The sequence below is a fragment of the Lacerta agilis genome, chromosome 7 (genome assembly GCF_009819535.1).
Source record: "Lacerta agilis isolate rLacAgi1 chromosome 7, rLacAgi1.pri, whole genome shotgun sequence".
Classification (NCBI taxonomy): domain Eukaryota; kingdom Metazoa; phylum Chordata; class Lepidosauria; order Squamata; family Lacertidae; genus Lacerta; species Lacerta agilis.
This window is the reverse complement of record NC_046318.1, coordinates 47,248,286-47,270,643: the sequence shown is the minus strand read 5'-3', so window position 1 is coordinate 47,270,643 and position 22,358 is coordinate 47,248,286. Positions and strand designations below refer to the sequence as shown.

The 22,358-nt window shown below is 41.9% G+C and overlaps 2 protein-coding genes across 2 annotated transcripts in view; one reads left to right on the top strand and one right to left on the bottom strand.

The window, feature by feature from the left end:
- Positions 1-317: 317 nt before the first annotated feature.
- On the bottom strand, positions 318-14,178 carry MCM4 (minichromosome maintenance complex component 4). The gene is made up of 16 exons (XM_033155174.1): positions 13,999-14,178; positions 12,835-12,993; positions 11,955-12,115; positions 11,699-11,800; positions 11,248-11,343; positions 11,066-11,161; positions 9,785-9,923; positions 9,139-9,359; positions 7,378-7,498; positions 6,581-6,840; positions 4,080-4,445; positions 3,595-3,722; positions 2,850-3,057; positions 2,148-2,376; positions 1,811-1,944; positions 318-793 (listed from the first exon to the last, which is right to left on the bottom strand). The coding sequence occupies exons 1-16, from the start codon at positions 14,090-14,092 to the stop codon at positions 701-703; spliced, it is 2,607 nt and encodes an 868-aa protein (XP_033011065.1). The 5' UTR covers positions 14,093-14,178; the 3' UTR covers positions 318-700.
- A 725-nt stretch (positions 14,179-14,903) lies between these two features.
- The window catches only part of PRKDC (protein kinase, DNA-activated, catalytic subunit), an 83,939-nt gene continuing 76,484 nt past the window's right edge, over positions 14,904-22,358 (top strand). Inside the window, exons 1-7 of the mRNA XM_033155173.1 lie at positions 14,904-15,098; positions 17,384-17,460; positions 17,612-17,704; positions 18,383-18,457; positions 19,251-19,359; positions 20,785-20,897; positions 22,119-22,218. Coding sequence (XP_033011064.1) covers positions 14,933-15,098; positions 17,384-17,460; positions 17,612-17,704; positions 18,383-18,457; positions 19,251-19,359; positions 20,785-20,897; positions 22,119-22,218 — 733 coding nt within the window. The 5' untranslated portion in view covers positions 14,904-14,932. The remainder of the gene's footprint in view (positions 15,099-17,383; positions 17,461-17,611; positions 17,705-18,382; positions 18,458-19,250; positions 19,360-20,784; positions 20,898-22,118; positions 22,219-22,358) is intronic.

Sequence of the window (22,358 nt, the reverse complement as noted above, 5' to 3'; positions counted from 1 at the left end):
TTCAGACTACGGTTAGGGCTGTTGCTTCATCGCAAGAGCTGCTGCTATATGCAAAACAGAATAAACTTATGAAGCTTAAGTGTTGACAAGATGAAAAATGGAAGCAGAGAAGAAGCTCTAATCCATGGTTACCTTCTGTATATGTCTGGAAAAGGAAACCATGTGTGAGTTTTAAAGTACTGATTAGCAAAAATCATGGTTTAGCATGATTTAATCTGAATTAAGCCTTACTGTTTTCTGTATCAGAGATAGAGAATTATACACAAAGTATCAACTGACCAGGTTCAGCATAACAAACTTTTCAAATTTTCGAAATGCACAATGAAGTAGAATAAGTAATCTGCATTTTATTACAAACAAAATCTTCACAAGCATTATCTAATATGCAGAAATAGTGCTATAGGAGACATTCATATGAATCTGAATTGAAAAATTGTAATGGTAAGTTTTTATGGTTTGAGATTTTATGTATAGAGCTTAATCTTTAAAAGATGCTGAGGAAAAAATGTGCTGAAATTAACTGTGCTGAAAGAATTAACATTCCTTAATAAGCAAAATCTTAACACTGATTTTCCATGCTGATAGTGATGACCTCCTGGTCCAATTCCAGTCTAACAAGTATGATGTAAGCATATTGTATTAGCAAAGTTACACCAAGAAGTTAGTTTTATAGTTTCATTCCTGTAAAGTTAGGGTTTATTTAGAGAAGTCTAACAGTCTTCCCAGTCACAGTCAAGAAGTCGTCATCAGCCAATGCATGCAGTGCTTCTTCAAACATCTCTTTAGTGACAGCCTTAAAAGAAAAAGAAAAAAATACTGACATTAATATACAAATACTATGTACAACAACCCAGACTGTAGGGACTGTATTATTTTTGCACACCTTGAAGCCATTATACTTCAACAATGAAGTTAGAAATAAAATATCAAGTTCCAGTGTGAAGCTAAAATCTATTAGTGGTTTTCAAACTGTGCTTGGGCATCCAGGAGTTTCTTGGGAGCGTATTAAGGGGCTCTCAGGGAGATGATGAGTAAAAGCAGAACATCCTTGAAAGAAGGATTTTCTGTCACTACTGAGCCCCATCTGCAAGGGGAAGGGGAAACACTGAAGATGCTTTTGCCACACCCTCAGTTCATGCATGGCAGCTGTGAGGCCTAATTGTTCATCAATGCCATGCATGAACCAAGCATCCGCCCTCAAATAGGCCACTACGTTCTGCAACGTACTAGGGTTTTGTGGCAGATGAGCGAGATGATACTCCATGTTTTGGAACAATAGAGATTTTTCAATATTTTTAACAGTCAGTAACAACAAATCTAAATAAATGATTATGACAACAAAAAATGTGGAAAAGATCACCCCTTTGGGTGGTAGACAACCCTGAGGAAGAAAAGTAGGCCACTGATTGTGTTTTTGTTTCAAGTTACTTTAGGATTATTGCAAATCTAGTCCAGTTTTGAGTCAGATCAGTAGGAAGATAATGGGGAAAATAAGAGGTGGGAAGGAAGATTGTGCATGTACAAAGTGCCCTGTAACTCTTTTAGAAGCTCAGGCTTGAGTGCAATAAGGCAGTGCTGCAACGGCTAAAGAGCTTTCATGTTGTTCAATCCTGAAACTTCATCAATACACTTCCCCGCCCCCCTGCCTAATCACAACAAACAAAATTATACCTAATGAACAACTCATGGTACAGCGTCGGAAAACTCAGAGGAGGAATTCAGGGTGGGGGAAGGAGACATTCCTTAGATATTTTGTACTAGTGAAAGTGAATAGAACAAACACAGCCTGCAAGCCTTACAACAAACTTACTGTTTCAGATTGTGCACGGAGATCCTCAAAGAGCTGTTGATATCTTAGAGCTGGTGTTTTACCCTTAGACTGAATAACCTTCTTCAAAGCCTGAGCCAGTTCTTCTTTGCGTTTACGGGCAGTGGCACTCATCCCTTAAAAAAGAAACAAACAAAAAGAGTCACAATGTTTTCCCCACAATATAATAAATCATTTGAATGACCTCTTTAAAAGAAGTCTTCCAAGGCTACAAATCAGATTCCCCCCCCCCCCCAATATCAGCAAGTTTCAGGCTGATCATGCTGCAGCATTATTCAAGCCAGAAACTAACAAGATTGATTCGTTTTTAGCTATAGACCTGTGGTGAGAATAGATATGTCCACAATTCCAGTCCTTGGATCCGTAGCGGACTGTTTCAGAGCTTCACGGTGAAGACGCTTTGCTTCTTCAACATCCACTGTCTCTACTTTCTTAGAAAATCGCACTTTAGCATGCGCTTCCGCCAGCCGAATCAAAGATTCCAGCTGTCGAGGATATGCAGAAACCATTCCTCTACCACTTCCAATCTTCCTCATATCCACATACGCCTAGCGTGAAAAGAAAATGAAAAGTACACTGTAAACATGTTTTCAAGGATTGTTAAATCTAAGAATGTTACTTAGGCAGGCAGATATGTGCAGCCATCACTGAGGGCATTTTGAGGAGCAAACTTTTTTTTTTTTTTTTTAAACCCAACTACTATTTGGGTTAAGAGAGCCAGTGTGGTGTAGTGGTTAAGAGCGGTAGTCTCGTAATCTGGTGAACTGGGTTCGTGTCTCTGCTCCTCCACATGCAGCTGCTGGGTGACCTTGGGCTAGTCACACTTCTCTGAAGTCTCTCAGCCCCACTCACCTCACAGAGTGTTTGTTGTGGGGGAGGAAGGGAAAGGAGAATGTTAGCCGCTTTGAGACTCCTTCGGGTAGTGATAAAACGGGGTATCAAATCCTAACTCTTCTTCTTCTTCTTCTTAAATGTTGTTGTTTTTTTAGTAGTCATATTTTTAGCTTTAACCTGCACTTACTTCAATGAGAGCTTGACTTGCTTCTTCGCTTAGTCTTGGGTTAACGTAACTACGAGCATAAGCAATATAATCCCTTAAAACTGCCATATCCATGTGCTCTTCTTCCACCTGCTCTTCAGTTTGGTAGTATAATGCAACCAAGTGATGAGCCAAACGTCTGTCATATGCTTCATCTCGAGGGTCCAACATTAGGAAAATGAGATCAAACCTACGTGTAATAACAATAACAACAACAACAATAATAATGCTGCCACATGAACAACCTCTGCACCATTGGAACTGTTGCCTCATGGGTATAATTAAGTTGTCAGAAACTGACACTGTTGTTAATATCAGTCATAGATGGTGGTATATTGAGGCTCTAACACAACTGCCATTTCTGGAAAGCAAACCACATGTTTTCTGTTAAGTCTCTGCCCCACAATCTGTAAATTAATCAGATGGAACCCTGTTCATTCCATGGACCAAGGGGAAAAAACTCAGATTGTCAGCTAACTCTGGTAGTCTACATAGGCTTCCACAAAGAGGCACCAGTGGATTTCAATGCCAATACAATTTTTTTAAAAAAAGTGCCTTGCACTGCAGCATACAAAAAGCTTTAAATATTTAACAAGCAGTGAAAAAGGTTCTGATATTTGTGTTCCAAAACCGCACAATATGGAAGGTGGTGACTTCATAGTAAGTTTCCAAATAGGACTATTTCAGGGACAGCTAACACACAGCAATAAAATGTCTCAAGGTATACCTAGATAGCAGTGTATGGGGAAGCTGGATGTTTTCAATGGTTGTTTTCTTTGGATTCCACTGGGATTCTATTGGATTAGCAGCAGCCAGAATAGAGGTACGAGCATTCAGTTGGCATATAATTCCAGCCTGTCAGGAAGTAAAGATTTGAAATTCATTTACAACTCTAGTAGAGGGAAAGCTGAGCATCCATTTACGTGCAGGCTGTAGTCATGAGTGCAAATATTAAACTGTGTTGTGAGACTTGATCCCTTTATGAGATTTTTTTAAAAGTGAGATTTTCTGAACCTCACTAAGCCTGTTACAGCTCTCCCTCTCTCTCTCTCTCTCTCTGTGTGTGTGTGTGTGTGTGTACATACATGGTGCCATTTTGGCTACATAAACATAAGCGTTCACATATAAACATGAAATACAATGATTCAAATGCCAAGATCAGAATCTCCCATAGATCAAAAGAAAAGGATTTATTTGGGGGAAAGCCTTTACCTTGGCAATTGACAATGTTTGTTGTTCCATGACTTCATGAAGCATCGACCTTGTACTTTCATTCATTTTATCAAACTCATCAATACAGCAAATGCCATTGTCACTGAGGACCAAGGCTCCAGTCTGCAGAACCAGTTGTTTTGTTTCGGGATCCTTCATCACATAAGCCGTAAGGCCAACTGCACTAGAGCCTTTCCCAGATGTATACTGGCCTCTTGGAACCAGGTTATAGACATACTGAAGCAACTGGGACTTGCTGGTACCAGGATCTCCACAAAGGAGAATGTTGATCTCAGCACGAAAATTGCCTCGGCCGGTGTGGCTGAAATCTTTCCTTGATCCTCCAAACAGCTGAAGAAGAATGCCCTGCAAAAGGAGGAGTTTGAATGATCACAGCTGCTTTTCTTAAAAAAGGGAAATCCAATTTATAAATATACTGAATGCGCAGGCATGATTCAAGGACTACTCATGAGGACCTGGGTTCCCTTTAGGTAACTCCACTGCTATATGGAAGCAGAATTTCTGTCCGTGTTAGAAACTGAGATGTGAAAGCTAGGAGCTAAATGGCACCTTCAACTTAGGTTATAGGCACAACAACAGAATGTCTAGGCATGCTTTTTCTTTCTAACAAGAATGCAAAGCTGAAAATGAATGAACTGCAGCTAAAATATTATGTTCATTTTTCACATGGTCTAGTCCTTCCCCTGCCCACCCCCCTAATATTCTAAAGAGGGTCTCTCCTCCAGTCTTCAGAGAGTAGCTGGAAGGGGGGGGGCAGAAATAGTCCCCCTTTCCTTCCACTCTGCAGTTTTAATCTGAAATCTCAGGCACAGTACTGTGGCCAGAGCTCAGAAACTGCTTGCGCTAATGAAATTCCCTGTCGCAAAAATGCAACTAGAACAATGGGAGTTTTGGACATTTTCTGCGAGATGTTAGATACATGTCTACATGATGCAGCCACACAGGTGAACATGATGACATGGATCTCTTGCACAAAACTGACAAAGATTCACAGAAGCTCCCACAAAGCAGCAGACAAACACACATGTGCAGAAGAACCAGTCCAGATTTTCAGACCTAGCAAACTAAAATCTTCTTTTTCCAATCAACACTGAAACACACTACAAATTGTAATCTTTACAATGCAAGAAATCTTGTTCTTTTTAGTCAATTGCTCATTTCTGACCTGACAACAAGATAGGCACAAGAGTTAAGGGATTATTCAAAGTCTTACCCCATTCTGCTTTAAAATTACTTTGTTCTACATTAGCTGCTCCGATTCATTTTTATTTAGCCATCAATTACATTTCAGCTATAGTGGGAAGTTTTCAATTGGCAGTATAAAGAATAAGGATGTGTGCTTTATGGCAGGTGGGACAACATCACTATCTTTCTTTAGAAATTATGGGTTCTATCCAACTAAGTTATATGCAGTGTAGAAATTAATGAACTGAAATTAATGGGTGAAAGTTAGTCATATCCATTAGCTTAGTAGAGAAAAAAGGTGATGTCTATACAGTGGTGCCTCGCAAGACGAAATTAATTCGTTCCGCAAGACTCTTCGTCTTGCGGAAATTTCGTCTTGCGAGGCACCTTTTCCCATAGGAACGCATTAAAATTTAATTAATGCGTTCCTATGGGAAAAAAAGTCCGGGGGCCCCTCCCAACCGGCACCGGAGCCAAGCCAAGCCGCGTTTTAAGACTGCAGTGAGCGAACAGCAGCGCTGCTGTTCGCTCGCTTCAGTCTTAAAACACGGCGCCGCGGCTCCGGGAGGGAGGGAGGGGGCCGTGGGATCATGCCCGACATCGGGCATGATCCCACGGCCCCCTCCCTCCCGGCACCGGAGCTCCGCGGTGCTGTGTTTTAAGACTGCAACGATCGTTGCAGTCTTAAAACGCAGCGGCGGGGCTCCGGGAAGGAGGGAGAGGGCCGTGGGATCATGCCCGACATCGGGCACGATCCCACGGCCCCCTCCCGACCGGCAGCGGAGCTTACCTTTTCGCTGCGGTCGGGAGGGATGTTGTCCGCGTCTGCCATTTTGGATCGACTGCGCATGCACAGTCGATCCAAAATGGCATACGCGGACATCACCCCTCCCGACCAGAGCGAAAAGGTAAGCCAGCTTACAGTGGTACCTCGCCAGACGAATTCGTCTTGCGAAAAACAGGCATAGACGAATTCGTCTTGCGAGTCAACTAAAAACTCGCAAAACCCTTTCGTTTTGCGAGTTTTTCGTCTAGCGAGGCATTCGTCTTGCGGGGTACCACTGTATAATTAAAGTATTTGTTTGCATCTATTTCACATATACCCACTGTGTATTCTAAACAATTATGTACTAAAATATACCAGCTTTAAGCACTTTATGAACTCAAAATAAGAGTAGTATTTTCAGAATAAATTACTTTTATGTATTAGTACATATACTATATACCAAGACAGGTATGAAAAGTTTGATGTATTTAGTCAGGGAGGCATATGTGTAATTTTAAGTATTCCTTACCTTTTTAATATCGTCATGCTCATAAATACTTGGGGCAAGTGCAGAAGAAAGCCTGTCATAAATATCGGGTTTCCTCGAAAGCTCTTGAAGCATTGTCTCACGCTCCTCTGTAAACATTTTCTGTTCAGTTCCTTCTTCAATGCCATGCAAGCGTTTTGAGTCAGTTTTGCAATAATGAATAACATCAATATGGGTCTTATAGACAGATCTCACACTGCTCATTCTTGGAATGACACGAACAGGGACTGCTCTGTAGATACCTGAACAAACATAAAGCCATTATTAGATCTCCCAGATTAAGAGGCAACATTCATCTCTTTCCCCCTCTTCCCCAAGACACTAACCGGACAACTGTAGATTTTGGCTTGGCTGTGCAGCCCTTGTTAAAAGTTACCCAGTGATAGATCGTGTCATTTAACCCTGAACACAGACACATGCAAGCCTAAAGTAACTCATAAAACCTGGCATGTAATTTACAGGACTTTAAAATTGAAAAGTTAAATACAATATTTATATGTACATGAATGCTGCTCTAGACTCTTTTGGGAGGAATGTCAGAATATACCGGTAAATGGAAATAACCACAATATTAATGTTAATAGCTTGACAAGCCTGTATCAATAGCTGTCACAAAAAGTATAGAAGCTGCTACAGTAAAAGAAAACAGGAAATTCCTCTATACATCCACAATTTCACTGCTTTCTCTCATCTTACTATTTTAGCTATAGGAACCAGTATTCTATACTAGGCTCATTTTTACTTAAAGACAAGAACTTATGCCAAAACATTTCTCTTACCTGTAACATTAACTCTGTCACCTGGCTGAACCTTATCCACTAGATCATTGTGAGCAAAGAGCACAATAGTATATGGTGTCTGCCCAGCTGGCATGTCTTCTGGAGACTCCTGCAGCTTGATCTGGTAAGAGAGAAATTCTTAGTTAAAGTGCAATAATATTTTAATCATACTGACCTAGCTGTTGGAAATACTAGACATAAACTTTCCCAACTATGTATTTGTTCAGGCAATTGATGAGACAAAAAACAGTAAATATTGTTTGTCAAAACTACACATCTCTTTAGAGCAGGTCGGCAACCTAAGGCCCATGGGCTGGTAGCAGCCCACAGGGCTTGTCTATCCGGCCCATGGAGAACCCTGCCGCCCCCCACCCTTACTGGCGCGGCGCAGTGCAGCGTGGGGACTGACTTCCGGATTGATGGTGCCCGTGCGCTCCTCCAACCCGGATGTGCACCAGAAATAGCGTGTGCACATGCGTGTGGGACAGAGAAGTGCCCGCGCGCATGCACACTCTATTTCCGGTGCACATCCATGTTGGTGGAGCACCAGAAATAGTGTGCGCACACTGGCACTCCTCTGACCTGGAAGAGCGTGCGTGTGCACATGCTCCAGCCCATCCTCTGATGGACAGAGCGTGGACCGGCCCATCGTTCAGTAAGCTTGCCGACCCCTGCTTTAGAGGATGTACCAGAGCAGACTGTCTAGTTGAGGCATGCAACTGTGTTTCCTTGGTCTGGGCAAGTAGCAACTGCCCAAAGGTACCTGTTGAATGGCAGACACAACTGTTTGCCCACCTGCCTTTCTGCTAGATTAAAAAGAACCAGAGCATCTCAGTCTTTCTCTCAGGACTCTTCTGGCAACACTGTATCTCCTCTCTAGGTAGGAAGATGTGGTCCAGTTTCCCAAAGATTAGGGTAGTTAGGTTACAGGTGTGCCCTGCTCCAACATATTGGGACTAGTCTAATGGATTTTTGCCGTGCATTTGATGAGGTGTCCACAGGGGGTAAATTTAAAGCTATCATACCCTTTGAATCATAGTAGTCTTTCCAACAAGTGACTCCTATCTCACCCTCTGTACTATTTTGGTGGAGGCAACACTTGTATACACATCCGTCATTAAGTTGCCACAATATTCTTTGTGGTTTTTGCTGCTGCTCTTTTTTTAACATTTAGGTTCATCTCTCTGAATCTGGAGAAACAAACAGTGCTAAGCCATTTCTCAAATGGAGAAGCAAACTTTGTTCCAGGTGTGGATATCATAAGCTGTCAACTTTTCCCTTTTATTGCGAGGAATTCTATTCGGTATAAGGGAATTTCCCTTAAAAAAAGGGGAAAGTTGACAGCTATGGGATATAGCTACATGTGACTTTAATCAACATGTATCAGCTCCCACAAAGAGTTAAAACAAGGAGGCAGCAATTAGCCTTGAGAAATGAATCCAGCAACTGATATCAGACAATTTTTAAAAAGCACTATCTGTAACAGCGATAGCAACATAACCATACTGTAATACACTAGATTTATTAGGAAAATCCATCCTGTAAAATTAACTTCTTATGTAACCATGCATTAATAGAAGGGGTTTAATATGCATGCAGCCTGAGGAAGTGTGGTGGGCAAGTGGAAAATTTCTAGTTGTCTAGTAATGAAAACCATAGGGACTATTTTAATATTTTTGCAAAGTATACATGTAACCATTTATTGCAGAAAATTTAACACATCAGAACGTTTCAACCTAATAATTTAATAAAAGAACATACCATCTGTTTATCCGAGAACATTGAGCGGTTGTGAACCAATGCCATGCTATGCGTGGTGTTACAGTTCTTGCATGCTGATGGTTCGGCAATCCTACCACGATCGATTTCTACTCTTGCTGTGAAAGCACACACCTGGCACTTGAAGAAAGCTTCTTGCATTTCTGGAATTAACTGGGAGCTCCTGATTACCATGCCATTTATAGTGATAAGCTGGTCAATGTCTAATATTAAAAGAGAAGAAGAAAAACCAAATCATGTTTTATCAATATAACTAAGAAATGCATAAATCGTTAAAGAGCTATTAGCATAAAATGGCTACCTGGCATCACATAAGTCAACAATTCTAAAGAGCAAAAAATGTGTGATATGCATTATGGAATTAGATGTTTATATGAGGAATGCAAGTTCTTTCACTTCAGTTATTTGCTAGTAAATTAGGGAAGACTGAGATGCATTTACTAGTTCTTGAATTTCTTCTAAAGCAGACAGAGGTATTGACTAGTATAAGACCACACAATATTGGGACTCAGGTTCAGTGCGACTCAAAGACGACCATCCTTCTAGCATTTATTTGTCCAAGACCAAGCAGTTTATGTAAGAGTTTGTCAGATAACTTATTAAAGATGGTGTACCTAAAGCAACTTACCTTCTGGGTTCAGGCTCCTCATGCTTCTGGTTTTTACAGCATTATATGGTCTCACTTGAATTTGATGCTCCAAGACTGAATCAGGGTAGCGGTCAAAGAAAATTTCGTTAGCAGCCATATCAAATGTTGGAATAACTTCCTGTGCAAAGGAGACAGATATAAACCGTAAAGATACATCAATACTTGCTTCCACACCTGCATGAAACATTATGAAAACAAAGGGTGGAATCTAACACAGCTCTAAAGCAATTGTTCCAGGATTTCTGCTTGTGCAATGAAATACTCTCCCCTTCTCATCCTCCTTTGTGCCCTCTAAATCTGTCCTAGGGGTTTCACTAACCCTCTGGGGCAGATTTATGGAGGGCATGAGTAGGTGGAAGACAGTGAGTGAAGACCTGTTGCACAAGTATAAGTCCTTACACTGACAGAACTTATTAGCAGAATACAGGCCAGACTTTCTAAGCCTGTTGTTGTTGTTCAGTTGTGTCCGACTCTTCATGACCCCATGGACCAGAGCACGCCAGGCATGCCTGTCTTCCACTGCCTCCCACAGTTTGGTCAGACTCATGTTGGTAGCTTCGAGAACACTGTCCAACCACCTCTTTCTCTGTCGTCCCCTTCTCCTTGTGCCCTCCATCTTTCCCAACACCAGGGTCTTTTCCAGGGAGTCTTCTCTTCTCATGAGGTGGCCAAAGTACTGGAGCCTCAACTTCAGGATCTGTCCTTCCAGTGAGCACTCAGGGCTGATTTCTTTGATAATGGATAAGTTTGATCTTTTTGCAATCCATGGGACTCTCAAGAGTCTCCTCCAGCACCATAATTCAAAAGCATCAATTCTAAGCCTATTGACTGCTAAATAACAACAGCACTGGCTTCACTAATAATTATAGTGTTTTTAATGTCTGTTAAGGATAGAAGCTTGTGTCCAAGGAGAGGATCTTCTTTTTGTGTTGTGCCAAACTGTTGTTATTTTTTAAAAATGTAGATGCCTGAATCCAAATAACAGACCAATTAACATCTTATCCAAGAAAGCTTTGAATTTTTTTCATACAGTAACACTTCATGTTGCATAGCTAATTTCTTTCAAAATAAGGGGAGTTATTAGAATTGTGAACTGAGCAATTTTATATGACAGCAATATTCAATTTTACTTAGATCATAATACCATTCTGCAGATCTGAAGTAACTAAATTAACTAATACAAAATTAGGCACACTGAGCTTTAACTTTTGGCTCTCACAGTTCTTGCACTGAAGAGCCTATTGAAAACATTTGCCTTACCTGAGGATAGCACATCAGTTGTCTGTAAAGATTTTCATCGAACGTTTTCAGATGGTCACAGTTTACATTCAGAAATGGCTCCCCAATCAAGTGTATCTGGAAGATATTTAGTCACACATTAACGAATAAGCATTTAAATCTAAAAATGTAAGCCAGGTTTAAACAATACTGCCATAACATACCTCCTCCAGTCGCTGCAGATACAGAGGCTCATTAAGGTCCAAGCCAATATTTTCTTCTTCTTTCGCCGTTGGATCAATAAAACGCTGAAGAAATCTCTGAATGTTAAAAGAACAAGACAAGAATACAATTTCAGCCTCCATCAGAATTGTGGCAGGCATAAATAAAATGCTATTAATTTTAACACACAAGTTATTCCTCCATGCATGATACTGATTTTATGTTATCTCAATAGAGTATTACAATTTAACATTAGTAGGTGGAAGAATTAAGACAAATTGTCTCTTGAGGGAGGAAAAGATTTCCACAAGAACTGCCAGATATTATTATTATTCTAGCTCCAGACCTCATCATCTCACACCAAAGTACAAACATTTAAAAACAAACTAAATGCCAATAACATCTAAGATGACAAACAAATATATACAAGTGTGTAAACCCCTGTCCACTCACCTGAAATTTTTCTTTGCATGAGGCCACATTGACATCTGTTCCCCATATCACTAGCTTTTGTCCAAGTGACTGTTCACTAGCCACTGCGTCTTCTGCTGTAGGCTAAGTAAAAGAGTAACCTATAAATATTACATTTAAGGCCACAATCTATGCTTGGTTATCAGATAAGAAGTTCTACTGAATTCAACGGGTGAAACTTCCTTTGAGTAAATATACATATGACTGAAATGTCACTTGCAAAATCTGAAATACCTACCACATCAGAATGCAGATCCACTTGCCTAGCCTTCCGGACAGAGCCAAGATCAGGCCTCTGTCGCACTGGAGTTCCTCGCACACCACTCCTTGGGGTTCCTTCTACTCTAGAACTGGGTGTGCCATAGGTAAGTGGTGAACTAATATCAAAGTCCATTGGAACTGTATCAAATAAAACGTGATTATTGTTTTAGAAATATAAATGTTAATGCATTTGTGACAGAAGCTTGCCCTTTTGTTTTCCCCAGCAGAAGACAGATCTTTACAGAATTATACAAAGCAGCTTTAAAACTAGTATACTGCACCAGCTGGCACATTTGCTCCCAAAGTGGACGAATCTCATCCAACTCGAGAAGACTATTTGTTAAGTGTTAATAAAATTACTTGGGTAGCTTGAGCATTGCTAGAGGTGGGAAGAAACATCTCAAGTGATCTCTTGGAATTAATAGTAAAAATACCACAGGATAATTTTTGGGGAGATACTGAACTGCAATATTATTTGAAGTCTGTGAGGCATCAGAGATACCAAATGACAAATTATCACAATCTGTCCACAGAAACTTAATAATACTGTCATCTGAATCTACTCCAAGTCTGGTAACACATGGAAATTAAAATAGACACACTAGTTCAGGTGGGGCCAATGTTGTGACCTCCAGATACTTTGGACTCTACCTCCCATCAACGCCAGCCAACATAGGCAATGATCACAGATGGCAGTTGTAGTCCATAACATCTGGAGGGCACCACATTGGGAACCTCTGCACTGGCTGATCAGCAGCATTGTAGACACTGTGTCTACAATTAACTTTCAACATTGATAAGATAAAAATGAGCAGTTTGACACTATAGCCAACTGCCCAGTCCAAAGTCAAAGATACCTGAATTTTGGAATTGTGGTGGACTGGAAAACAGAGTATCTTGAACATTTGGGCTTTGTGAGTCAATTGGTGGAGAAGTGGGCATTGGTTGTAAGTCTCCTGTAGAGTCTTCTGTGTGACGTCGTTGCGAAGGAGGAGACTGTACATCTTCAGAAAGAGCTGTAACAAAGTGAAGGTTTGAACTTTTGCCTATGCTGTTGTACGTATCTCACTTTTCAAACTAATAAGCAACAGATTCCCTCCCTCCCCCCCACTCTCAAAACAAAAATACTGCACATGTTCAGATTCAATCTTGATTAGCTTCACTATCACAACAGGTCTTGGATTAAGTCGTTGTTCAAACAGTCATTTGGCACCAGCTAGTGTCACACAGCTGCTCAAAACTGCACATGGAAATTAAGAAAAGATGGGGCACCGAACAACAGGCAGTTCCAAGCATTGCAACATTTCAAGCAGCAAACACAGAACATGAAGATGTCACACAAGTGCATAGCAGTAGTGCAGAACCACTACGCTTTTAAATGTTTTGAACTATATTTCCCATCTTCCCCAACAACTGGCCAGGCAGGCCAGAGTCCAATTGGGAGATGGAGTACAACAGTCCAGGAAGGGCCACAGGGCTCCCAATCCCCTTAGAAACAAAAATAAAAAACAGCATACAGGCACCTGCGAGACCCGCATCACTGCCTTATTCTCCTCTATGCAGAAGCTGGTTGCACTGCATTTAACAAGGCTTATTCCTAGGCATGAGTTTGGCCAAACTGCGGGAGGCAGTGGAGGATAGGGGTGCCTGGCGTGCTCTGGTCCATGGGGTCACTAAGAGTCGGACACGACTGAACAACAACAACAACAAATTCCTAGGCAAGCGTATAATGTGCTGTCACCAGAACCTGCCTTCCCCAGAAGAGCGTGCACCAGGTATCTTACACAATCGTTGCGAGAAGCACCTGTGTATCACGGGCTGCTCCTCCCCTCACCCCCGCAGCATCCTAACAAAGATCATGTGAAGCTGTCCTGTGGAGCCCTTTATAAAATCTAGGAAGAGGAGAGGCGCGCACACGCAACCTCGAATAAATTACAACGCCGGGCAAACATTACCAAAGGGAACCTTAAAAGTGCAGAAGCCCAGGGGCAGGCGCGGCGGCAAGGTGTCCGGTGACTTACGCGTAGCGGGATTGGCGCCGCCATCGGTTGGGGCAGTTCCGCCTCTGCGGCGCTTACTGCCGCGGCGGCTCGGGGTGGACGCCGGTGAGGACATAGCTCAGCTCAATCCTCCTAAGGAGAGGAAGGGCGGCGGGACAAGGAAGCAGCAACGCCCTGAGAGCGGCAGCTGGCAAACAGCGCACGCAAGACGATGGCAACGGCGGCAGCTTCTCTGAGCGAGAGACAAAACAGAGGAGGGCAGAGAAGGAAGGAAATTCCGCGCCAAAAGGATCACGTGACCTCGAGTGTTCGCGGGCTTTCGCCGCCAATGGGAAGTGGGAAACTCCAAATCTGCACGGGGGGGGGGAAAGGGGTGAGCAAGTGCCGCTCCGTGTACGTTTTCAGCCGAGGGCTTAAACTGAGAGGTGCGGGTGATGGTGGAGGAGGAGGAGAAGCTGGTGAAACTGACGTAGCTGACGACGAAAACTACACGAGGCTTTCCAAACGTTTTTTTCTTCAACGTCGAGGCCCCGTTCTAGAATGGTATCGCTGACGCTTGACAGGCTTCCTCGGCTATTCGGACGGGTATCTATGGCGAGAGGGGGCGGGAGTTAACTCTGTGTTCCCCGGATTGGTGCTTGGAGGCAATCGGCACAACGCTATTTAAAGGCCGGGAACGCCCTTCCCCTCCGGTTTCCTATAGGCAATGATGGTTTCGCCCAACATTTGGCGCCCTCTTTCCTCCCCACCTCGCGCCTCCTGGAGCCAATCGCGTCGCCTTTTCTGCCCTACGAAATAACTGGTTCCTGCCACGGAAGTTTCCTCTCTTTCCACCCCCTTACCGAGGGAGGCGTTGGTTCTGTCCGCTCTCCTCCCTTGTCCCGGGAGACCCGGCGGCGTCCCCGCGGCGCCTTTTTCCTGCTGACCGAGGCGGGTGGGCGGGCGCGCGTGCACCATGGCCGCCCTGTTCCCAGCCTCTGGCGCGGGGCTGCAGGACTGCTTGCTCCAGCTGCACAGCGCCCTGCGGAGCCCGGACCCTGGGAACGCGGCGCTTCACGGCCACAGCTTCATCCGCTCCTTGGCGGAGACCTGCGTGACCAGCAGCGGCGACAGCGTCTTAGGTGCGTAGCAGCCTGAGGGCTCGGGAGGGGCTGCCCCTTGCTGTGATTTAAGGCGCCGTGTGAGACTTTAATGGGTTTCATGTGAAATAAGCTTTCTTTCCCCTCGCGAGTTGCAGTTCCTGACCGGCGGAATTCCCTGCCACCTAAAGTACAAAGGGCCAACAGTATCCATAACGGGACCCATCTATCTGTTTGTTCAGTGAGGCTTTCTTGTTAGTGCATAATAAGTTGACACCTGTGTTGCCTGCTTTTGGATGCATAAATAAGTTTCATTCGGTTCTGTGGATATTATTCCCACATAATTCATGCATGAGGTTGCTGCATGCTTGCAGAGCCTGGCTTCTCCTATGCATGTTTAGTGTTTTCAGTGAGGTTTACGTCTATTCCAGTAAGCATGTTCAAGGTAGCTGTTCAGTCCTAAGCATCCTTACTGATGAGCAACAGTACAAGTTTGTATGCATCTATTCAGAACAGAAGAACAGCCCTATTGGATTAGACTAAACACCTCTTTGGTCCAGCATTTTGTTTAACAGCAGCCAACCAGGTGCCTGTGAGAAGCCCACAAGCAGGATAGGAGTACAGTAAGGCTGCATCCTACACGGGGGTTGATGTTCCAGGGATCCTGTTTAAAGCTAAAGTGATATATAGTCAAAACACATCGGGTTTCAATGGTGGGTGGGATTGCCAAAGTCATTTTTCCCGGAACCCCGCTTCCCACCCACTTTTTCTTATTTATTCATGCCTTGCATGTAAAACTGAATGCACACAAGTTAAATGTGCGTGCGTTGTGGGCTACAGTAGTCCTCACCTGCTGTTACCCCTCCTCCAACACTGAACACAGTGGGACTTACTTCTAGGTAGGTATGCTAACAATTGTTGCAGATACAGGTGGGTAGTGTGTTGGTCTGCCATAGTCAAAACAAAATCGAAAATTCTTTCTAGTAGCACCTTAGAGACCAACTGAGTTTGTTCCTGGTATGAGCTTTCGTGTGCATGCACACTTCTTCAGATATTGTTGCAGAGTTGAGATACAGACTCAATACTTTTCCATCTCACACCCTTAGACTCTACACTCCTGAGTCAAGTGAACTTCACTAATTGTTATTTTACTACAGGGGTCAGCAAACCTTTTCAGCAGGGGGCCGGTCCACTGTCCCTCACACCTTGGGGGGGGGCGGACTATATTTTGAAAAAAATATATGAACAAATTCCTGTGCCCCACAAAATAACCCAGAGATGCATTTTAAATAAAAGGACACATTCTACTCATGTAAAAACACGCTGATTCCCGGACCATCCGCAGGCTGGATTTAGAAGGCGATTGGGCCGCATCCGGCCCCCGGGCCTTAGTTTGGGGACCCCTGTTTTACTACATGCACATTAAATTGTGAAGCCATTAGAATTGTACACACTGCAAAACAGATGTTTTGGAAGATGTACACTCTCTTTTCCCCTACAGTAGAGTATAGCCATGTAAGAAAAAACAACATATTAGATAAACTCACAAATTACTCTTTAATTGGAAATAATATTCACAATACTGCTGCAAATTTAAAAATCAGGTTTACTAAAATAATAGGTCAGTGGTATATTTTATTGACTCTTGTCAGTTGTGTCTTGCTGTGTGAAATGCCTTACTTTATATCAAGGAAATAGCACTGTCCTTTCTTCAGAAACCTATACAAACAGAATAATACTTTGCGATATTTCTGATGCTGTCATTTCTTTGCAATGCATACATTATCAAGGACAGTGTGTGAATAAGGCTTGGGGAAAATGTATTTCCTTTAAATCTGTTTGACACCTCGAGCATTCCTTCTCTACAGGCGAGTATCAATTACTGCCTAATGTTCTTAGTGAGAAACATCATGGAGTTGGGACCTACTGTGACTACAGTAGACACTTTGCAGATAAATTTTATATCCCTGTAGGTGGTCCACTTAGATCGGATTCTGTTGTTTCTTTCAATTCAGTGACATGTTGATGTGTGGAGAGATTCTACAACTAAGCCCTTGAGCTAATTTGTACTTGGAGTAATTGGTATTTTGGTTGTCATTCCATGTTGCCAGCTTGAGTACTACTTTTAATTGTATGATAACCCAGTTCGGCCACATGTTGCATACAGGATGCTGGGGGCGGTGGCAAGATTGTGTTTGCTAGTCCTGATCTTCACATGTTTAAACAGCATTTCATGTCAAGGGGTTAATCTTATGTGTTCTAAGACCATATGTTTGGAAAGATACTATTTGCTTTGATTCATACTATTTGCACCCATGTTCCCACAGCTTTGCAGATTTCACTGGTGTTTTCCAAAGAAGATGGGCTACTTGCATTTATCCATAAATCACTGAACAGCGAAGAAGTAAGTTGATAATCGTAGGTTGAAGCATCCTTTGATGTCTTAGTAATTACGCTTTTATATTTTTATTTTTATTTGCTTTATATACTGCCTTCTCCAACAAGGTCTCTTACTGTGTCTTTTGCTGAAAATGCTTTCAATGTCTTGTTTTCAGTTTCGAGAATGCAGAGAAGAAGCATTAAAATTTCTTGTTGCCTTTTTGGAAAAGATTGGCCAAAAAGTTCACCCTTATGCACAAGATGTAAAGGTGGGTCAATTAAAATTGCAAACAAAACTAGATAGTTTAGACAGATAAAATAATGCAGCTAGTATAATAATACTAGCAATCCTTTGTTTATTAAATGCTTGCATTCGACTGCTTCCTTTTCCTCTGCAGCACCATCATGCTCAAAATGCATCTTTTTGTGTATTTTCATTTCTTAGAAGATACAGCTGTTCTGAATTAGGAGTTTCACATCACCCAGGCAGGAGAAAGTGAAAATTATATCTTGGACAATGTTATAAAGGAAGAGAAGGCATGAGGCACTTGTTTTTCGTGTTCACTATAACTTTCATATTCTAGCTACTCTTCTTTAGTGGATTTAAGAACCTGGGACAGACACACTGGTCCATCTAGCCGTGTATAGTCTCTCAGATCTCAAGTATTTTTCAGCCCTGAGCCCATTTGTAGTGCATCCAGATTCTATTTATGGCATTTGGGGAAGTTGTTCACTAGTGTGGCCTTTGACAAGAGTAAATAGAGGAAAACAGAATATTATAATGTGGAGGATCCTTATGCAGAAAAATAGACTGATTTTGCTTTACTTGGGCAGTTTATGCTTTTCGAAGTGCTGTAAAATAGGGAACAAATGTTAAAGCAGTGCAAGATACTGCACTACAAATGCAGTACATCAACACTATTATATTTTGTCTTTTAAAAATATAGCGGATGTGTCTTAGCGTTTATACAAAAGACAAAATGGCAAAGTGCAGAATCCCAGCACTAGATCTACTGATTAAGGTAAAACTTATGGGTCTTTATGATTGTCAACTGTTTCCAGTAATTATGCATGTTTGTATGTCACAATATTCAAAGTTCAGTGTAGTAGAAATAATTTAAATGTAAAAGTGTTTTAAAAGTAAATAATATTCATAGTAAGATTCATGTCTAGTTTTACAGAAGAATACATAAGAACATATATAATAAAAATGATAATGTGTTTCCTATTAAGTGGCTAACATATGTTCTACCTAGCATATTTACCATAGAATCAGAATAATAGAAGGGGAGTTATTGTTTTGCTTTTTTGTTTTACTTATTTACTTGTTTTTATCCTGCATTTTATTCTGTGAACCGCCCTAAGATTGTATGATGAAGGGCGGTATATAAATCTAAAAAATAAAATATAAAATAGAATTGTAGAGTTGGAAGGGACCACAAGGGTCTTCTAGTCCAACCCTCCGCAGTGCAAGAATCTCAACTAAAGCATTCATGACAGATTGCCACCGAACCTCTGCTTAAACACCTCCAATGAAGTAGAGTCCACCATCTTCTGAGGGAGCCTGTTGAACAGCTCTTAACGTCAGAAACTTCTTCCTGGGGTTTAGTAAGAATCTCCTTTCTTGTAACTTGAATCCATTGGTTCGGGTCCTACCCTCCAGAGTAGGAGAAAACAAGCTTGCTCTACCTTCCAAAACTCTGAAGGACTCTTATTTAGCTGGAAAGAAAATAATGTATTTTACAATACTGTTTTGAGTGCTTTTAAAAGATTTTTTTAAAGAATTGTCCTTGGTTAACATGAATATCCTTCTAGCTGCTTTACAACTTACGGTCATCTTATGTGATGGAAGACATGAAAGTCAGAGAAATCTTTACCAAATTCTATAGTGAACTTGCTATAAAAAGTAAAGTGTCTGATACAGGTAAGTATCTTAACTATATTACTACTTACATTTACTATTAGTGATTTTTATTTATTTATACTTGTATTAGCAAACATACACAGCTAGAGGATGATGGATCACTACTCTGAATTACTGAGGGATTTGAGAATAATCCATTGAAAGTTAATTGTGACTAGGGAGAAAGTCACATTGAACCTTGCTTCTGCATTGATTTAGCCTGCAAATCCCATTGAGAGCAAGAAAATGGAATCTAGTAACGAGTAACTTGACTTCAGTAGAACCTAGTCCTTATTAACTGTTGCTGGAATAACCTCATTTCCAGTTCAACAGTAGGAATGTCATTAAGTCAAGCCTTTGCTGTCCTGAGACTGCAAAAGTGAGGGGAAGGAAACTCTGCCATATGCTACCAGAGGAACAAGCGCCACTGGGAGGTTATACTGCCTTTGTCCCAGGAAGAACGTCAGGGAAAGGGAACTTGGCCCCAGCCATTGGGCACTGAAGTTGAAGCTGTGAGGATTTCCCTGCCAGAAAGAACTCTAACTTGCGACCAGTTGCCCTGGGATTGCAGAAGCGGGGGAAATGAAACTTTGGTTTCTGCCACTAGGTGCAGGAACTAATACTGGGTGTTCTTTGTATGGTTATAGTGTGGTGTAAATTGCCTTGGAGATCAACTTATTGCATGATTCCTTTATCTAAGGAATGTGTATAAATCCTTAAAATAAAGACTTGCATCCCTTGAATCCAGACCTATGAACACTGCAGACCTTAACTATCCATGAGCCACCTCTGAGTTTCATACTTACTTTCACTTCCCCTCAAAGTACTGCTCCCCATAGTCTCTGTGCCTTCACACATAAGAATTCTGTTCATCCACAGATAATTTTGGAGCATTATGCTCCCCTTAATTCCCCCCCCCCCGCTCATTCCCTCCCCACTGAGATGAAGCTTTTTATCCATTTGTACATGACTGGAGTGGGGTGTACTGTACTTTTAAACTTATTTCTCTTTCGACTGTTAAATTAGTGTGAGCTCTTGGAGCTAGGGCAGATGTGAGGTATCTTCTTTCAGAACTGTTGCCACGTGTGCTAATTTCTTCCTTTGGGGCCCAACTTACCTATGATTAGGATAGCAAGAAGTAATAACTATGCATGTACGCATTCACTCTTTCCCCCCCAGTAACAAAGGCCTTAGGTCTGGTGACACATTAATCAGTAACCACCTTGTGTCTGTCTGCGGAACAGTGACAGTGCATCTGGCAGTGACAATGACTAAATATTAGGATAATATGGGTGAGACTGAATAAGACATTTTGGATCTATAATAACACTTGGATGATTTATTAAATCCTTCATTGTTTAGGAGAGATTTTTTTTTGTGTGTAGCTGGATTAAAATAAAATGTGAACACATAATTAGGGTGATAAATATTCTTTTTTTTTTAAAGTGTTGGAAAGGATTTATGAACTCCTGGGAGTTTTGGGAGACGTCCAACCTAGTGATATGCTTGACAACTCTGAAAAACTATTTCGAGCTTATTTGGGAGAACTCAGAACACAGGTAAAGTAGGGACTTCTTGTGGGATATCAGCAAAAGCTTTTCCTTCATGTTCTGTCTTGGTGTGTGTCAGATTTTCCTTCTTTAGCTTTCTAGATCCTTATAACCCCAGGCGGCCTCTTTGCCTCACAGACTGCCTGGTGGGACCCTTGCCACTATGGCTTGGAAAGCCCTTTTTCATCATAGGGCCCCTTTTTTGCTTTTATTTCCAAGATAGTGGGTTTTCCTGCCTTTACCTATGTCCATAGCATAGTGTTTCCCTTCACCAGCCCATGCTGTTCTGCAATATTTCCTTGTTGGCTCACTACTAGGAGTTATCTGCCAGAATTCATTTCTGATAGTCAGCTATGTCTTGCTAATCCAGACTGTAGAAATCACCCTACTGATTTTCCTCTTACACCTATTGTAAGTGACCCCTCTCCCCAAATCAGGAAAGCTTTCAGGGGCAAGGGAAGCAAGTCACTGCCAACAGCTCATGGTAGCAGGCAAAGGACGGTCAAGAAGGGGTGGTGGTGGAGCTGTTGCGCCTTCATCCCCTCCCTCAACAATCAGGAAAGCCTTTTTACTGGGTGAAGCTTGTGACTGGCAGCAGGCAACAAACAAGGGAGACTGTTGCTGCTTCTTGCTGCACCAACACTCAGGAAATCCTCTTTAAGGGGCAAGGCAAGCAAATCTTTTTTAGCTGCATGTGGCAGGCACGCAATGAACAATCCAGTCCAAGGGCCTGCTACTGTTTTATTCTTTCAACTTTTTTCTTTCCTTTTTTTAAAGCCCCTACAAGGGGCAAAGGAAGCACCTGCAGTTGGTTCCACCTGGCTGAAGGTCATCAAGAAGCTAAGCTTCTCCTTCCTCCCCATGCCCCAGACCAGAGTTCTGTGCCATTGTTGCGAGTCTTCTTTTCTTAACATAATGTTGATCAAGAAGAAAAAAACAAAACTGCTGATACAGAGTTGCAGTGCATACAGAGTACCTACTCATTTTTTTATTTTTATTTTTGCTGGATTGTGCCCAGTTTTTTAAGAAACCTAGTGAGACTGTAAAATGATTAACTGCATTCTATATATTATATGCTATACTGGAAACAAATTATAGATTTGTTTTATAATCAGAGGATATAGCTACTATATTTAAGTTCATATGAGAAATCGTGTCTTGCATTGCATGTTGATATCTCAGGATACCTGGTCTCCTTCAGTATTAAATACATCACTTCCTTGTTTTCAGATGACTTCTGCAACAAGAGAGCCTAAGTTTGCAGTAGTAGCTGGGTGTCTGAAAGGACTGGCAGCGCTCATGAATAACTTTACTAAGTCCATGGACGAAGGTGTGGTATTTCTTTTATTAAAATTTATAAGTAGCACAGTTCCGTCAAACTGCAGGAAATTGCCCCTCTTTCTGAATTTGCTAGACTTTTGATTTCTACACCCAGAACCAGAAGCATTGTTGGATATACTTGTGCAGATT

Bases quoted from the DNA above. Each gene is read 5' to 3' on its own strand.
- MCM4 (XM_033155174.1), bottom strand. From the start codon at position 14,092: ATGTCCTCACCGGCGTCCACCCCGAGCCGCCGCGGCAGTAAGCGCCGC. The intron at 3,723-4,079 runs GTAAAGGCTTTC...ACTTCCTGACAG, and splicing joins AAACATTGTCAATTGCCAAG to GCTGGAATTATATGCCAACT. The intron at 3,058-3,594 runs GTATACCTTGAG...TATTACACGTAG, and splicing joins CCCCATACACTGCTATCTAG to GTTTGATCTCATTTTCCTAA.